The 19,515-nt window shown below is 32.6% G+C and overlaps 3 protein-coding genes across 5 annotated transcripts in view; 1 reads left to right on the top strand and 2 right to left on the bottom strand.

The window, feature by feature from the left end:
- The window catches only part of LOC135831477 (serine/threonine-protein kinase 17B-like), a 48,473-nt gene extending 31,063 nt beyond the window's left edge, over window positions 1-17,410 (bottom strand). Inside the window, exons 1-2 of one of the 2 annotated variants that reach the window (XM_065343990.1) lie at window positions 17,205-17,410; window positions 15,986-16,203 (exon numbers count right to left, since the gene is read on the bottom strand). In XM_065343990.1, the coding sequence (XP_065200062.1) occupies window positions 15,986-16,122 (137 nt within the window). In that variant the 5' untranslated portion in view covers window positions 16,123-16,203; window positions 17,205-17,410. Of the gene's footprint in view, window positions 1-15,985; window positions 16,204-16,596; window positions 16,752-17,204 lie in introns of those variants that run through there. The other variant, XM_065343992.1, reaches the window with a different exon arrangement.
- Window positions 17,411-17,568: 158 nt separating this feature from the next.
- On the top strand, window positions 17,569-19,248 carry LOC135831479 (histidine protein methyltransferase 1 homolog). 2 transcript variants are annotated; one of them, XM_065343994.1, is made up of 6 exons: window positions 17,569-17,840; window positions 17,927-18,128; window positions 18,206-18,369; window positions 18,444-18,667; window positions 18,739-18,854; window positions 18,934-19,248. In XM_065343994.1, the coding sequence occupies exons 1-6, from the start codon at window positions 17,754-17,756 to the stop codon at window positions 18,981-18,983; spliced, it is 843 nt and encodes a 280-aa protein (XP_065200066.1). In that variant the 5' UTR covers window positions 17,569-17,753; the 3' UTR covers window positions 18,984-19,248. The 2 variants fall into 2 exon arrangements, with proteins under 2 accessions (XP_065200066.1, XP_065200067.1); XM_065343995.1 differs by lacking the exon at window positions 18,934-19,248 and having other exon boundaries at window positions 18,444-18,660; window positions 18,739-18,860.
- The window catches only part of Dpp10 (Dipeptidyl peptidase 10), a 27,924-nt gene continuing 27,463 nt past the window's right edge, over window positions 19,055-19,515 (bottom strand). The window contains exons 19-20 of the mRNA XM_065343981.1: window positions 19,290-19,490; window positions 19,055-19,182 (exon numbers count right to left, since the gene is read on the bottom strand). The gene's annotated coding sequence lies outside the window, so the exon portion shown is untranslated. The remainder of the gene's footprint in view (window positions 19,183-19,289; window positions 19,491-19,515) is intronic.

Here is a 19,515-nt window from a genome sequence, read left to right as displayed (position 1 = left end):
ATTTAAAACATCTAGTATTCTACCGAGACACTTACCTACGTTTGTAATTTATCAATTTTTTACCCAGAAGCCATTTTATGAGAAAAAGAGAGATCCTTTTCAACATTAAAATAATTGGGATGAAATTAGATTTGTGAGTTGAAAAACCTATATCTCTTGAAGAAAAATTTTACTTTGGAACTCTATTTCAATTATCATTTGATCATTGAAATGTTTTCAAAAAAGTTTTCTTGCTGACATAAGAGCTCATTGAAAATGGGTGAGGGGAGGGGGTGATTTTATTGTCATCTTGAACATTTATCAAGACTTTTTCAACATTTTTCATAATAATTCACTTTTTCTTTCTCATCTTCAAATCTTCTTCATGGCGGTTCTGCTTTGAAATTATCAACAATTCAGAAGTGTCCCACATTTTTCGAAATTGCAATTTTTAAAAAAATTTACTCCAAAAATATTTTTAGAAAAAATTCAAAATTCCCCCTTTATTCTTTTCAAACCATGTACGCGTACTCGTACTTCCTCCCTATTTCGACTACCTCAATGTAAGGTATACTTATCGTCACTATGCCTATATTTGATGCCTAACCGAGGATAACAAATAATCTATAGAATTCTGGACCTAATTTGGTTGCGACGAAAAACAAGCAAACGAAATATTACCTTTATTGGCACAATTTAATCAAAACATAACCCTTATTTGATACTCCTAGTATACGCGTCGTCATTCGTCCTTCTACAACAATACGAAATTCAAACGCAATCGAATTAAATATTTCGACCATCTGATAACCTACATCGTTACTCGTTAGTCTACGTTTACGTTACGTATAATAATTGTCAAATCAAAACTACCAAATTAGCACGATAAAATATTCGCAATGTTATTGCCCCCGCATTATTGACATGACGTATTCTGTATACGAGTAATCTGTATACGGATATACGAGTCACATCGAGAACCCAATTTAAAAAACTCGAAGCGTCAACCAATTCAGTTCCGGAGGAGTTGTAGAAGACGTACGCTTACTCTCTTACACTGTAGAGATTTTTTTTTGATTCGTAATTATCGTTCGATGAACGCGAAGTACCTACTCCTGACTCGTTTACATTTATTTTTAATCTGTGGTAAGATTCACGCTACGAGGAAAAAATTACATCCGAAGATGTTTTGTTTCGTATGTGGATTGCAATGCGCATCCATCTACATACGTAGATATAAATCACATAATATACGAGCATTAATACGACATTTCCTTTCATTATACGAGTAATTATATTTCTTTCCAGTAGAGCATTACGTACAAACGCAAAAATATGCATTTCAATGACGAAATCTTTGATTATCTTTACTTTTTAAAAGGTTCAACGTGAAACAATGTAAAAATATTGGTAAAAAGCAGTGGCATGGTGTAAGAAGTGGTGGAAGCGAAGATCTTTCTTCCAAGGTGCACAGATTTTAAGGGCACAACATTTTCAAAAATACTTTACTTACACCCTGTGGTTGATGACTGATGAGAAAGGTTCCACAATTTTGTTTTTCTGATTTTTCTTCATGTGGTCCTTGGTTTTTCTGAACAAACAATTTTTTGAGACATAATTTTCAAGAAATCAACATAGGGCTCGTACCTACTCATTTTTTTCCAAATTAAAAAAGCTTGAAAAAGTAAGTAACCAAAACAGTGAAAAAAAATGGACAAAAAATTTTTATGCACTGCAGAAAAAAATCACAGAAAAAAAACAAAAATTTACAAAAAAATTAAACTCGATATCAACTTGTACAATTTTAGTAAAAAGCAGGACTTTTCGGAAATTATTGTGAAAAAAAATATTTTTTCGCATTTTTGCCAAAAAAGTTGGAATTTTTTCAAAAACCCACAGTTTTTAGCAATTTTTGACAGAAAACAAGATTTTGATAATAATTTTAGCAAAAAGTAGCAATTTTTGGCAAAAAAGCGAAACTTTCTAGCATTTTTTCTAAAATTCAGGAAATTTTGACCATAAATTTGAAAAATGCAAGACTTGACAATTTTTGCAAAAAATGGATTTTTTTTAGAAACTATTGCCAAAGAAATTATATTTTTTTGCAATTTTGAATTTTTTTAAAACTTTTTAAAATAAGTAAAAAATTCGAATTTTGAAAATTTGATCAAAACGACTCGCGAAAAAAAGTGTTATTTGGGTGTTTTAATCCGCTGAACACGAATCCGGCGTTACTTTTTTGTGAAAAAGTACCATAAAGTTGGTGAAAAATCGTAAATTTTGCGATCCACCAATTTTCAAGGCTAGGCAAGAGGCTAAAAGTGGTACTGAATTTTGAATTCAATGGGTGGAAGAGGTTCAGAAGTGGCAGTGGTATTGCACAACCGGTTACACTACCCAAAAGTGACAAAAAACCAAGATTATTTCAAAAATTACCATACTTTGAGGGTCCGTGCTCTTAGCCCACTGAACCACTAGGAGACTCAAATTTTTTCTGGGTAGTCTCCCACTTAAAGTTGACTTTCCCGCCAATTTTAGTAAAAATCCAGGATATACACATATGGGGATAATTTTTTTCCTATCACCCTATTCCTATGGTAAGATGAATCAAAACAAATATATCTCAGATCAAATGGGGTGGATGGGATGATTCTATTTTGAGATTAAAAAATATATCCCATCCCATACAAAGTTTGAAATCCCCACGTCAGGGATCTTCAAATAAAAGCCATTTTCCAAAAGCCACAGCTTTTGTAATTACATACCATACCTAATTACCAATACGTTATCCGCAAACACTCCAAATCGAATAAAATTCGTTGTAAATACTTCAAATAGTACGCGGTTAAGGAAAGGCTTAACTGCATTTAAGCCCTTACGATCATTCGAGACTAATTCAACTATTCAATACCTCTTTTTGCATTCTATCGAGAAGCACAACCGCAAGAACCCGAAAATTCCCATCCAAAACACCTTCCTCCAGTCCATACGTAATAATTTGAACGAACTCCAAGTACGGATATGTACGATGACCTCTTGCCAGCGTTCTGCGATGATGAATTTTCTCGAATATACGTTTACATATACCTACGTCCGAGTACAAAACGAAAACAATACCAAAAAAAGAAGAAAAAACACAAAACTGGACAACGACATCGCGGGACACACACAAGAGACAGAGACAAGACAAAACAAGACAAGAGTAAATTGGTCCTTGGAACGTGACGCGTATACGGTAAGTTCCCAAATGAAAGATCACACAAATTTTCCGCCCTAATTTACCTAATACGACGACCTTTCAGGTATATAAGATAATAAAAAATTGGTTAAAATGATTTTTTAACAAAACATCGCGCGCCATTCAACATTGAGATCGAGCAGAACACGTGGGTTCTTTTATTACACACAAAATGCGTCATCGTATATTTCGTTCTCTCATTCTATGTATGGTAATGTCTAGGCCAAGAACTCAGCTCGCTAAACAGAGTACAGAGGTGATCTGGTATACAGCGTTACCATTGCAAACAGTCATCCTCCAATAACACGTTCGTTTTATAACGTACAACTACCGCTGCTACCATACCAACAGGTTATATTCTAAAATAAAAAATAATAATAATAATGAGAAAACAGATGCGTAAATTTTTTTCCCTTTCCTTCTTCCCTCTGCTCTGCTCACTCTGCTCAACATGTGTACTTGTATACGCTGACTCGGTACACGCGTACATCGCACATTACGTACCTCTTTTGTGCAGTAAACCGGCTTCCACATACTCAATCGTGGTCGTAGGTATCGTATAGGACATAGGTATACTATAGGTAGATTAGATACATACAAAGCTTTATGAATATTGATGGCTCGTGCATTTTATCAGCGACTAATTTAACCACCATCCTTGGCAGGTGTACTTAATCGAATCTCTACTCTTCTACACACATAGAGTGTCAGAAAACTCTCGAAACTTGCGCGAGATGAAGGAGGCGGTGTAATCAAATTAGGCATTATGAAAATGAATGAAGAAAAATACCTCGATTACAAAACCCTTACATATTTGAAACAATGGTTCGGTTTTGGCATAAGGTATAAAGTAATAAACAGACACATACATAGACGTATGAACTTATACGAATAAAGCTGCCATGTTGTAGGAGTATACATAAGCCTACATGTTCCATTACACATCACGACAAAATCCGTCATCATTTGCTTTATTTCATCTGCAATGCTGGTTAATTTTGTAACCGCAGCTCATTGCATTAACCAATACCGCGTGCATTTTTCAACCATCTTTTTTTTCCTTCTCCTCGCCAGATGTCAGAAATTCTTCCAGCTAATGCAGCCCCCTTCAGCCAGCCCTGTGGAGGAATTTAATTCCAAACAATGAAAGAGTAAAATTCCTCGAGGATTACGTACAAACCAATTCGCACTGGTTCGTCGATAACCATCATCATCATTCGCTGAACTAGGCATCTGCCAAAAATCTTTAGCTTCTTTATGGTCTTCTTTACACCAGACACGTTGCCAATTTCAATATTCATAGGAGTGGCGAGTACACGTCGAGTACATATACCTACATTATTATGTTATGGAATATACCAGTTTGGCAAAATCAATCATTATGTACTACAACTACCGACGACGTCACGTCTCTGACAGAGCAACTTTTCCCCCAGCATCGCCCACCTCAACCCCCCCCCCCTCTCACCATCCATCGCAAGATGTGTAAGGTGTAACTCGCCAAATTCTGAATTAAAAATACCCAGGTATACCTACTACAATAACTTTTGAAAAGTTGCTTTTTCGTGTAAATTACAAGCATCATAAGAAAACCGCGACGAGGAAATAGTAGGCAGAGATCACAGAATACATACTTATCGAAAAAAATCAAAATATGTTCAAATTATACGTACGATGCACTTTTTCGTAGAGTAAAATATGCAAAAAATATGCAAATGCGGTAAAAATACAGGTTTCAAGGCGCTTTTTGTTGTATAAATCGAGGGAATAAATTTTTTCAAAAATTATTATAACAAAATTGTAATATAAAAGAAAATAACGGGCGTATATTATCATTTCAACATAACAAGTCGACAGTTATTATAAAAGTAAACTCAAAATAAACCATAAATTTTTCATTCTTGCAATGTTATTTTAATATGAAACGTTTATTCTCGCCGTATCAATGTTGCTAATGTTTAGCCTCAGTAGAAGATGAACAAGTATTTAAAATGCGTTTTCGAAGATTAGAGGGAAAAAAAGAAAATGGAAGTCGAAGTGCTAAAAAATAAAAAACTACAGACTTACTTCAAAATTTCAAAATTAAAATATTTGACCTACTACAGCATCCAAGGAAACTTTGGAAACAGAGATCCGAAGGAAGCGGCCAGGTCCCTTGGACTCACTAGCTTTCAATCAAAGGATGTACCATGTACCTTCAGTTCTGGCTCTGAAGAAAATTATAAAATGCATCACATGTTTCTCTTTTTTGAAAGATAGCTTCTGAGAGGCCCATCCAAAGATTTCAAAGAACTCCTGTATAGTATAGCCTGTCTCTGGAGCCTCTACTCTGAAAACTCTTCAAGCCTCCAGATGCTCAATTTTCAACTGAAATAATATCTAGAATACCACGACTTTGGCTCCTCAACTTCAATCAAAAGGCATTCGCCTTCTTTTCAATCACAGATCTCATTTTTATCATTCTCCCAACATTTCAAACAATGAATAAAAAGATGACCAAAAGTTCAAAGCTGAAAGCTGTTATGGTGTAAACAGAACAAATTTTAGAAATAGGTCAACATCTGAAAGTTTTAAAGCATCAATAATTCCAGTCGAAAGATTTTTTGCAAATATAAATCTTCAGAACTCAGAGAAAAATCGATTTGTCAAAAACTATAAAAAAAAAAGAATATTTGTACAAACTCTAAATTTTAGTTTTTCTTGATTTTAGGGATTCCAAATCCCAAAAATTTTAGTTTTGAAACCTTTCGTTTCCAGTGAAGAGTGAAAGAAACTTATTTTTGTTTTAACGTCCCAGAGAAGTTCAACAATATATTTCAAAAATTGATGGTAGGCACATACATGGGAGAAGTGTGATATTAAAAAAAAAATCCAACTATCATCTCCACATAAATTTTTTAGAACCCACAAAGGAAGCATTTAAACACAACAACACTGAAATTTGTTTGAAAAAATTTCTATTTTAGATACAATAAAAATTTGTGTAGGATACAAAAGGGCAAAATTCGAATTTGAAAATGAGATGAATTAAAAATTAATAAGTTTTCAAAATTGGTTATGAAATTTTGATGCAGCATAGAAAATAAAAGTTCCGAAAATTTCAAAATGATTTTTCCTCGCGACATTTAAGCCTGTTTCATTCCAATTTTGCCATAATTTGAAAATTTTTCTAGTGAGCTGCTGAAGTTGTCAGAAAAATGGAATAAAATGCTGTGTTTTGGGGTATTGAATTTTTCTTTGGTCAGTCCAATGGAAAACAATGAGAGGAAAATAATCGAAACAATTTTTACGTAGCTATACGTAATAAAATTTTATAAGAAATTATCTAGGAGCCCAAATTTTTTGATATTTAGATCCAATGTAATTACTTATGTCCAACTATGAAAATGGTAGTAAAATCCAAACAAAACTTTCAAACATTTCTTTCTCTAGATCAAAATCAGCGCATCTTTTTCCAATAACCTAACAGAGAAATCATACTAATAAACGCTAACAATTTTCTTTCGAAATTTTTACACGACAGCAGAAGATTTATTAATCATCCATCGACGTGATTCAACGTCAACAAACAGGAGCATTTAACTTTCAAAATACCACGTCGATAAACACACATAGAAGATACAGAAAGAGAGAGAGACAGAGACAGAGAAAAAACAATGAAAAAATGTAAAACGTTTGCACGTAAGCAAACATGAGCATACTTATTGCAGAAAAGCTGATTCATTTTTAATTTTCTTACAAAGAAATAATAAATAATTCACCTCGAATTCCTGCAAAAAAAATAAATATCGACGATAACACAACAACCAACACTTCAATAGAATGACGGTGGTGAACTCTATAGTATAGGGAAATACAGAAAGTAAAATCTATCATAGAAAAATAGCAAGACTATGAGTCCAACTCGTGTATTTTTCTGCAATTGACACGTTCGTTTTTAACATCGCGTGTACTCTAATCATGCGTACCTATATGAAACTAACGAGGCCAAAAAACTCGCTTTGGTTGACCGTGATTCGTGTAAATTATCACCCAAAGATTAACTCACATCGCGGTATAGTAATTTCGCATGATCAACTTTCGTCGCTAGTCTGACTCATGCAGGTAGACGAAATCGATAAAAACAAAAAAACTATTCCACGATAAGGGGGATTTTCTTTTTGATTAAGAATTCTTGGGTGAAAATAATTTTGAAAAATGTGTGAAAATTAAGTGAGAAAAGAGATGAATTTATTTGCCTAAAATTCCGATTAAATTAACCGTTATTTCTATTTAGAAATGGACTAGTTCTGACCGGATATTATGACTTCGTTACTGAACGAGGAGCTAATTATTAATTCTCGTTGCAATGTAATATTGTGATATAAATTCTCAACTAAACTGTCCGTTCGCAACGACAAAATAGTGACAGAAAGTTTATTTGCATTATGTATTTTCGAGGCAATTGCGACGCCAAGTAGAAAACAATTTTAACCCTTTAGGGTTAGCGTTCACAGGAAAAACAGCAGATTTCGAAAATGTACATCAATTTCAAAATAAAAATGTTGACATTGAAAAATATCAGTTCACAAGCTAAGATTTTTAAAAAAATGTTGAAATTTTTTTACTAGGTACGTTTCAAAATCTCTTTAAAGTAACATTGTTTTCATTACAGTTTCGAAGAGTTGAATTGGGCAAATGCATCATTCAATTATTTTCTCTCGAATACCAACATACCAACAACCTGAACATGAGCAGAATTTGAAAGAATTCTACCAATTTTCCTGATCAAAATGATTCAGTTTTAGTTCGTATTTATCTAACTAAATATACCTTCGTAATAATTTGAATTATTCCAGATGACGATTTTGAATGTAAATCTGTTCGATTCCTATCTCTCTAAAAGTATCGACATTTTGATTTAAATTTTTTGGTAACCGCAAAAATTTACATTTCAATCGAGATTTTTGAGCAATTCCGCCGATTAAATTTTCCAGTACTTTGACCATCAGATTAGACTGCGGTAAGGTCGAAAGTACCAGTCAAACTATCCTGTTCGCCAATTCCGGACCAGGCGAAAATATTTTACATAAATTTTCCTTCCCAAAGCGCAACTTGTAGCATATTCGTACATACGAAAGCTGAAATCTCGTGGATGTCCCACTTATGGACCGGTTTTATATAGACTAATGAAACTATACAGTTTTAATACCTTAGTCATGTATTTTGTTGGCGGTAAACTCAGGCGCGCGACATAAATGAACTAGTAACTTTTGAACTCGCACTATCTAAGCGTATTTTATATTTACTTATAATCGTTTTCTGTATTACACATTATATAGTAAACACTAAACAGTACAGTACAGTACAGTACGCTTATAACGTGTACGTATGTACTTTTTCCACAAATAAATTCTATACGTTTTGACCCAAAATAAATGGCGTTCCTTCGAACCAGTTAGTTTGTACCCCATAAATCATATATTATACATTTCACACAGTTCTTACAACTTTTGTACGTACTTCCATCTCACTGAAAGCGTATATGCAGCCTATCTCTATACGATTATATGTACCTTTTCTTGACATTCTACCTGCGTATCGAAATGAATAGATATTTCGTTACAACTTTTAAGCTCGTTGTGTGTACTTTGAAACAGTCATTGTCTTCTTGCTCATTGTATAATGAGGAAATATTTTTCTAACCGTTACCGAGGCAAGACCAATGTAATATATTTAAATAAGCAAGACAAATTATATCTATAAGTGTTTCAGAATGAGGGAAGAATACTCTGTATTACAGTGTATGGATGATTGGATGCACTTCTCACATACGTTTCAACATAATTGACAAAAATAGAAATTATGACTGACGTCGTTATTCGTCCTTATGCTATGTAAATCTCTAACCAAAATAAAAATAAAAAAATAGTTTTCTATTTGAGCTGAAAAAAATTATGATTACGAAGAAGTGTTTTGAGAAAATGCTTCAAATTTTAGTCAGTTTTGAGGGAAAAAATTGAAAATGTTAAATCCATCATGGTCACTGAACTTCAATCTTCTTCTAATAAAAAATAATTTTACAGGGATCGAAAAACCAAAAACTTGAATAGGTGAGGAGGGGATATCAAAAAAACAACCCACGAGTCCTTTCGAAGTTTCATTTGAAAAATTTACAAATAATTTCAAAACTCTTACAACTTGATAGATAATTTTACTCAAACTGACACACTATTGTCATTCTCATAAGTCAAAATTAACCTCCTTTGGGTTACACAGAGCCTTCAGCGAGTTATCGTGCGATTTTCTCCAGGAAATTCAAATTGCTCTGGGAAAGTCAAAAATGAACTTCAACAACTATAATTTTGGTTTTTAGGAAATGACGAGTCTCTGGATCACGTTGAGGGCACTACTGGAAATTTGAAAAGTTAGTTCAAAAATAAAAACTTACACAAAGTATCCGAAATTTCTGTAGAAGAAGTAAAAATGAAGAAACCATTCACGACGGTTTAGTTCGTTAGAAAAAATTATACTAAGGCTCGTACTCAATTTCTTTTCAAAACAGTGTTATATTTTCGCAGAAAACCCCACAAAAAAAACAAAACTTGACGTTCTAATTAAAATCTGATGATGACACTCAATAATTCGACAATTTTAGTAAAAAGCAGGACTTTTTGATGAATATAAGCGAAAAAGTGATACATTTTTACAATTTTTGCCAAAAAAAGTGAGACTACTTCATCGCAACTTGTTGGCAAAACAGAGAGATTTTTTGAAAATTTTTGGAAAAAAACTCTAACTTTTATGAATTTTTCGCAGAAAATTGAAAATTTTTGGTAAAAAACGTGACTCTATTGCAATTGTGACAAATGGTGTGACTTTTTTATATTTCCAACTTAACGCGAGGCAACGACAATTTAACCAATACCTAAGGCAGGCTTCTTAGCAAGATTTGGCAAAATAACGACACTTTAGCAAAACAGTGAGACATTGGCAATTTATGGAATAAAATGAAAACTGCTCACAATTTTAGGTAAATAATGATATTTTTTAGCAATCCTCATAAGTCATAAAAAATTAAAAGCTGTCCAACTTTTGACGATAAGCAGGACTTTTTGGAAATTATTAGCAAAAAAGTGATGATTTTTCGCAATTTTTCCGAAAAAACAAGTGGCAAATTTGCGAAAAACGAGACTTGCTGCGGTTTTTTAGCAGAAACCAAGACTTGGATAATTCAAAAATTTATCAAAAAATCCAAAAATGAACCTTCAGCATCTCAAGATTCCAATTAAGGGTTTTTTAGATAGGCTTATTCGGTCCAACTCGGTTTCGTTTACATTAAAACGTATTAGTTCTAGGCAGAATGTTCAATTTTTAGATAAGAAGTTGAGGGTTTGCGACTAGAAGGTAAAGACCAAGTATATGCAGCTTCAGCTTCACAATTTTTGATCAAATTGCCTCTAGCTCTGGCTCTGCCTTCGAAAGAGCTTTAGAAAATCTTTCTAATCCCCCCCCCCCCAACACCAAATGAATGAACCAATCTATTCGTCCCTTTCTATATTTCGAAAGAATTTACATATTTTTTCATCAATTATCAAACTAGATTGAAATGATACAGGAAAAATTGATGATATCTGAAGAATGTTAATATGATACAAACGAATAAAAAAATCTAAAAAATAACAAATTAAAAAAATTCTGACATTTTTTCTCTAAATTTTACGAAACAATTTTAGAAGGAATACTCACACGAATGTGTTTTTACACCGCAATCGGTAAATTAAACCAACCATTCACCTCATAATGCATCGAACTTTTTCCACTGATTAAATCTCACATCCCCTCCCTAAGTTCACACAACCGTTACTCGTATCCCACACGACAGAAAAAATTCCAGTCAAATGTACAAAAACAATCATCTTCATGATAAATATTTTCTTGGAAAATTTTTCAAACTGATCGACGTCACATTAGGTAAATCAGCAAATACTACAACGATTTTATCCAGTATACTTAGCATTAACAAACATGACTAACACGTTGTTAACAATTACGTTACATTCTCCAAACACCCTGTAAAACGAGCAAATTATCTCAATTCTATAATAACGAAGGTTATTCTTTTGCCGTTCGTAATGTCTGTAGGTATAACCGTGTTTACTATGAAAACAATTATTTTATAAAACGCGATTCTCGTCTGGTAAAACGACTGCCATATTAATCAAACACCCACTTTCCAATTATACATGCTTAAATTGAGTGAAAAAAAAACAACAAAAAAATAAATTGAAAAAACTGCACAAACGCGAAGCATTATGAAGGAACTGTGAATCTGGAGAAAAAGTCAATTCTGTAAGATTTATATTTCGTCATGTCGTTAATCTCTCACACGTATGCAATGTGTAATGTAGATCACAGAAATTTACGTGTATAATGTAATTAAACTGGCATTTCGTTTCAGTTTTCACAATTTATATTATTTTATATTACCTACATACATACGAATACGAATGCGGAGAAGTTCAATTAAAGCATGTGGGAATTATTATGCATCATTGTCTCTATGATGCATTTCAACAAAATTTAATAGCGTCTACGTAGAACAAGCCAGACTAAACGAACTTGTGTTGGATGCGGTCACAATGTTGGAATCTGATCCTTAAAAAAATTATTACAATTTTCCTTGAAAAAAAAAATCGAAATTTTCTCGAGACTAAAATTAACCAGAGCATAAGACTTTAACATTCCAACTAATGATTGTCTACGGGCCTAGCGCAGATTTGTTAAACAAACGAGGACACCTTGTATATTGAATGTTATCAATTCAACTTTTCTACAATGAAAATACCAAGGGAAGTGGAAAGAGTTGGCAACACAGGTGGATGGACAGTACTACTCGTAAAAATAACACATGTAAAAGAGACAAAAGACAGAAAAAAAATCAAACTTTTTTCCTTCATTGTTTTCCGCGTACACACATCAATGTACTTTTTTTTTTTTTTTTGAAAAGAATGCTGATACAATGTACACGCGTGACCGTAAAAATTTGCTAATAAATATCCGCACGTTTAATGTACGATACATAATGAACAAGGCGCCATCGTATTAGAACACCAAGACAATGAATAAGTAGAAGTACATTACGAGTACACCGCTAATATAGCGTGTAATTTTATTATGTACGTATTTGTTGACTTTTTTCACTTTTTACGCAAACTACATCACCGGAATACATTGAAAAATGCAGACGAAAAAATTAAAATTACGTCACGTGCAGATTTTCAATAAAGAAAACATACGTAAAATTAGCTAAATAACCGACATCGATATCGATTAATTTCATCGATAGCAAAAAAATCAAATGTCAAGTGCGAATGAGTCTGCGCCTGCGACCTTCATCGCAGATTTATATTCCACTATCACTCAACTAAATGAGGTGAAATATGTTACTTAATAATTTACGGCGATAAATGCGTATGATAACTCGTATGAATAGGTTCCTGAAATATTGATAGAATTGCAATGCCATAAAAATTATTTCAACAATTTCCATTACGTACTTTGTTAATTATACTTTTACATAATATTGGTATCTATGTTGTATTTGAAAACGATTGTATTAGAATTAGGTATAGACAAATAAGCAGCAAAATAGTTTTTTTGTTCGAGTTTTCAGTTTAACGTTTCTGCTTTGAAATCTAGAAATGAGCGAATTAACAGCAGCAACTCTCAAAATTTTCTATTTAGGTGTTGAACGCGTTTTGAGGGTCACTTCAGACGAAACGCTAGAAAAAATGTATTTTTTGGACCCCAATTTTCAAAACAATACTCTAAAATCATGAAATGTTCGATTGAGCAGCTGCAACTCTGACAAGCGAGGTATCCAACTGGCACAAACATTTTTGAAAAAGACGAAGCCGCATCGGAAGATCATACAAAAATATATTACCAGCAAAAATTTTAGGTGCTGAAGTGAATTTTTCAAATTTTTTGTAAATCAAATGAACAAAAATTGAAAAAAAAACCAGAATTTTATCAAATTGACCTAAAAAACTAAAGTTGGTATAAGCCCTATTTTAGACCGATTAATTATAAATCGATTGGAAACGGTTTCGAATCGTTTTGAGCAGTTTTGGAGCCTCCAGCAGATTTATTGAAATTGAAATTTTCAAAGAAAATTTACCAAATGAAGTTGAAAAGCTAAAATTAACTCTATATCCTAATTTCAACTTGCTGAGTCAACTGGGGGCGGTTTCAAGCTAATGTGAAGCTTCCAGATACGTTTTTGGAATTTTTGATCGCGATTGGTGCTAGTTAGTGACCCACTAGGTTGATTACACACTACAGTTTTTCAAAATCGACGTGTGCCAGTTTATGCTTCTAACCAATAGTAGATACTCGAGTAGATGAACAAAAAATGTTATTATGACAAATTGCTTATTTTTAAAATTCAAAGTGCAAATTTGATTAAAAGTTTCCAAATTTGGAGTTCTCTAATTTTTGAAAATTCTAAATTTACAAATTGTGTTTGTCCCGTCATTAGTGAATTGAAGAATAGTTGCACTAATTATTGAACTACGAGTAGAATAAAATTAACCAACTTTGAAAAATTTAACAAAAATAAGAAAATGCTTGAATCATTTAAATGAGTTCCTTACCCAATACCCATCAGTACTTTGTATTTAGACTATTTTTGGCTGTTTTGACCCAAATATAATTTTTAAAAATTCAATAAAAATTGAAAAATGGACATTAGCATCTGAAATTGAGACTGGTGACGTATTTTTGCATATTTTAATCAGAACTTTCACTGAACTCGAAATTTTCCGCTCCCTTTTGAATATTCCCTCGTAAGTAGGTAGATTCTGAGAATCCGTGAAACAATACATATATCGACCATTTGAAAATTTTTTTAATTAATAATGGGAAACTTGCGAGCCAAATGCGAGACATTTTTTTTGTTATTGTTGAATTTTCAGCATAACTTTCCAGCAGAAAATCTGCTGAATAGTCAAATTATCAAATCTAGCTTAGATATAGCACAACATTTTTTAAAACTGAATGAAACTAAAATCACCGCGATATCACAATTCAATTCACAAGGCTTTGGCAGAATTAACCATAAATCTCGCATATAACGTTATTAAATTTGTGTGAAAAAAATGTATACCTAGTTATGTGATCTGGAAATTAAGAATTGATTTTTTTCACTGAAAAATACGTCATTTTTACATATTCAGTGGGAAATAAGTCATTTTTAAATTGAAAAACTAATGTGACATAAAACCGATATCACAAATTATTACAAATAATTCGTTTCACGATCGACGTCAAAAAATAAATTATTCTTGGAAAAGTTCATCGACAGTTTCTATATAAGTACATTTTATATAGTTATCATTCAACTGCTCTCATCAAACCTCGCAGAGAAAAAAATTGATTTGTCAATTTATTGGAATTTTATCTTCATTTGCATACTTCAAAAATGACTCAAAACTCTGGAAAGTCAACAGCTAGTTCGTATGTGCTATGTGATATATTTATTCTGAACTAATATCTTGATAATATGACAAATCATTCGAATGAATAAAATTTCGAATATATTCTCCAATCTTCTTTCCCAGCTTTAAAATTATACCAAGCTCAATTCACCTATTATCCCTGACGAACCCTCTGAAATACAAAAATTCATCTCTCTGATAAAAAACATCAACCTCACAAACCAAATCTAACCCCCCCCCCCCCCAAATAGGCAGAAAATTATTCTCCCAGAAAATATTACAATTCGGTCACAATTCTATCTTTAATTCAATGCACATTCAAATCACACAGATTTTTGCAATCATTCCAAAGGTTATAATCGTGAAAAAAGGAGGCAATGTCGTAGCACATTACATAACGATGCTCGTTGATTGCGTCCAAAATCCACGAATGTAAAGTTACAAAGTAGGTAATTACGTGATTCTCGAGATAAAAGTAATCGGATTATCTAAAATACCATCAAGTACTCAGACATCACATGAAAAAAAACTTCCAAGCGTTAGGGTCAATTAACACCGTCACATTCCTTAACCACATCCGTGTATATAAACGCGAAAAAATAAACGAGTAAGTGAAGAGCAAATCGTCCAATTATGTATTTCTTGGCGAAAAAGTAAATTCTTCCAGAAAGGTGTTGGGTACATTACATACTCTACTTATTTTTACGAAAAATGGAAACAGAAAGTTCAAATCTGGAGTTGATTTTTAAATCGAATCGAGTCTTCGAGTCGCGTCCCATTATTGGGCCACAATTTTACAAAGAAAAATTTTGGTAGTTAGCGGCGTTGCCAATTTTCATGATTATCTACTGTGTTTCAATTCAAACTAGCACATGAAAGTAGATCTTGAAAATGATGGGAAACATTTTACACATAAGTATGATGTTCATTTCAATACCGATGATTAAATTTGGGAACACTAATTCACGAGGCAAACATATGGTACATCTTCATTAATCAAGTCTCAAACAAAATTAGATATGGGTAAAATTATTTTTCTCATTTCACGAAGGATGTATCAATTAGCAGACGTAAATTGAAAAGCAATCCTAATGAAAGTTGGTTTGAAATTTTGCTGACAAAACAAAAAAATCAACAACAGATACGCCGACGGTTCAAGGTTTAAAAGTAATTGATTCGGTATTGATTTCATTTACGTTTGAAGAAAAAAATAAGGCTTCTTTTTACCACGTAAATTCGGTCATATAGTAAATAGGTACCCATTAATGGATTTGAAAATTTGTCTTACCTGGCAAATGGTGTTTGTTCGACATGATAGTAGTCTGTGATCTTCTCGGTTTTAATCAAAGTTGACGCTAGACTCGGATGTAAACTTAGAAGTCCTCTGCATTCGGTATTATAAGATATACCGTCAGTAAATGACATGGCAATATGAAATTTTCAACTGATTCACTCGACGAAGAATTTCAATTTGTTAATCAATGACATTTTTCAAATTCGGACAAGCTGCAATTTATTACAAAAAAATATGTTAATAAAGCAACAAATCAGCATCGATAAGGATTTATCTATAATAAACAATGATATCAAATCAGACAAATGATCATGATTTACTAGTCTAGAAGCTAGAATATTTTGAATTTCCGTTAAGATTTTTATTTATTTGATGGCCTTGACTGCGTTCCAATATTCAAATTTAAAATATTAACCGATTTTCCAATTTCAGTGTGTTTGGGAGTTGATTCGATTATACCTACATTCAAACTGTAGGTACGTTTTTCCACTCTCTGTTTTTTTTTTCACCAATACATAAATCTCAAGAAGGAAGTGTTAATTTGTAATACAATAAATTCCAATGTTCATTTTACATAAAAATTTATGTGTTAAGATAATGCTTACTCGTACTTAGTTTACGCCTAACGTAAGTGTTGAAGAATGTTCATATAAACACATCACCAATCAACTAAAATTACATGAAAACTAACACGAAGTTTCCGTTAGAAAAAAAATACGTTTTGTTAAGAATCGACGTTTATCACTTGAAAAAAATGTTACCTCGATAACACCACGCACGCCATGAAATCAACGCGAAAATTTCTCATACTATTTCCAGATCAATGATCAATTTTTAGAACTAATAGGTATGATTATCCAGAAAAGAGTGTTACAGAGTGTAATGAGTCCTACAATGAGTCATGTTCATATCAATATCAATATCAATAGTTTTATCATAGAAATTTGTAGAAAAGGAAAACGCGGCGACAAAGCTAGAAGCTCGGAATACTCGGAACACTGAAACTGAAAAAGGAATCAACGTGAGATAAGAGGAAATCGCGATTTTTGTAATTTTTCCGAACTCATATAAAATTATAAAAAACTGAATTTACAAAGCTCAATAAAGGAGATCTAACGATTAAAAATATTAACGGGCAGTGAGTGTTAGTTAACATACTTCCAGCTAAACGATTTGTAAGCGCCAAGGTAGTTGATTCATTCACAAAACTTACTTTTCAGGGTGTCTCGTCCTCTTCAACCACGAGTACTTTTTTTCGACTATTCTTAATTAGTAAAATTACGAAAATTATGAATTATACACACTGTTTATAACAACACGCACAGCACAATTTATTTCAAACACAATATTTTAAACGTACACTGAATTGACGACGTCGCTCTGCTAACAAAAACAGGAAATCAATCGCCTTCCGCCATCAACAATCATTGTAATTCGTATTATTACATTAGTAACGAACCTAAACAAACCTGTTTTTGATCCAGTGATAAATTACAAGGCAGCCAACATCAAAACGAAATATCAAAATGGCGATTTGATTTTGTAGGTAATTTTTTCATCTGTAGATGAGTAAACGTGATTTCATTGAAAAACGAGAAAACTTTGCGCGGTGCCAATAAAATTTTCGGCGTATTTTCAAAATATTTATTTTTTTTGAAACTTGATAAATTTTTATTCAATTGTGAGATTGTGAAAAAACTATGCGAATTATTACTTCAATATTTAAAAATACTCAATTGTTGCAATCAAAAAAAGTTCAGCCATGTTCAGATTCAATTTCAACGTCGAAAATGATTCTGATGTGCAAGATCCCAACGTAGTATCTTCATCAGACAACGAAGAATCAAAAGTATGTAAAGCACTCATCAAAATAATATCATAGTAATTTACAAGTACGAATCGAATTTGAAGAAAAAATAAATCATTGATTTGTAGAAAGATTCAAGCTGTATTCTTGCCAATGAAGTGGTTTCCCCTGAGAATTCATCATTGGATCAGTATTCATTCAAGCCCATCAGTGTGGAAAGCTCTCATTTCATGATTCGTAATTTTGAGACTGAAGGAGATAAAACTCAAGAAGACGAATTTTTGTCAAAATTCTATTCAACTTGTGACGTTACGCCGTCAGTTTATGAAGGTAATAACAGCATGAACACGTAGATACAGTTTTAACCTTAACTTACCTATGTTTTATATCATACGTCCATATTTTAGGCGGATTGAAAATTTGGGAATGTACCTACGATTTATTATTATACCTCATTCATAACGATATCGAATTCAGAAACAAAACCGTCCTGGATTTAGGCTGTGGCTGTGGCATATTAGGAATATATGCTGCTCAAAAAGGAGCTAAAACCGTTCACTTTCACGATTATGTAAGTTGAATTCCAAATAAATTATTTTTTTTTCATTTTCCTCTTATATATTTTTGATGAATTTTGTTTTTCAGAATATCGATGTCCTGAAAAAATTCACCATACCGAATGTTACCAAAAATGAAATCAAATCGAGTACGACTTTCGTTGCAGGAGATTGGAGTTCGTTCTGTGATTTAGATTCTATTCAGAATACAACTTACGATTACATTTTATCATCTGAAACGTTATACAATACAGCTAGTTACAGCAAATTATCTGGAATTTTTTCCAACAAGTTGAAGAAGAATGGTAAAATGTATGCTTCTAATTTATTCGTAGACACTTTATTTCTCAGGAATCAGTAATTTTAATTTCTACTTCTTTTAGACTTTTAGCTTCTAAATCATACTACTTCGGAGTCGGTGGAAATACGAAACAGTTTCTAGAATACTTAGATCAAGATCAGAAATTCGAATGGGATATCGTGTGGAAAAATTCTGAAGGTATACCATACCTATATCGCTATTTTGTAAATTTTATTACATTCTTTTTAAATTTTCATATAATTGTGTATTTTTTCAGGCGTACAGAGAGAAATCATAAATGTGACATTTCGTAGTGTTTCATCTTGAATTTTTTTATCACCATTTCCTGACGAATTGAAAAGAGTGTTATTGAGCGCAGTGAATAGAGTAAAGGAAGCAAGAAGCGAATACTAATTTTATTGTAATATAATGAAATCTAAATACGTTCTGCGATATATTGGTAACTATAAAAGTGAATCAGAAGCGATGTCAAGAAGGGCTTCCGCTTCATTAGCTGCTTGATTTCCTGTATTTGTGCAAAAATGAAATGAACGTTGTTTATTGATGGAATAAATGAATTTTTTGAAATCGATTCTTATACGATCTAGTCCTTTAAAGAATAAGTACTCTTACCGGAGCCTGAATTATTTCCGTTCATGATATGATACGTGGCTGCTGCAAGAATGCTCGAAATCCCGATAAATGCTGCTAATTTACCCCAATTATTTCCCAATTCTTCATCTTCTTGATCGTTGATTAATTCATTGGCCATGCTTGACTTTGTTGAAGATATTTCTGTGTCAGAAGTCCCATTCTGGCAAATATTATCGTCACCTTTCAAATAAAAAATTAAAAAAAT

This window comes from Planococcus citri, chromosome 1, assembly GCF_950023065.1.
Source record: "Planococcus citri chromosome 1, ihPlaCitr1.1, whole genome shotgun sequence".
Taxonomy (NCBI): domain Eukaryota; kingdom Metazoa; phylum Arthropoda; class Insecta; order Hemiptera; family Pseudococcidae; genus Planococcus; species Planococcus citri.
Note: the sequence above shows the minus strand (reverse complement) of the source record. Positions and strands in the feature narration are given on the sequence as shown.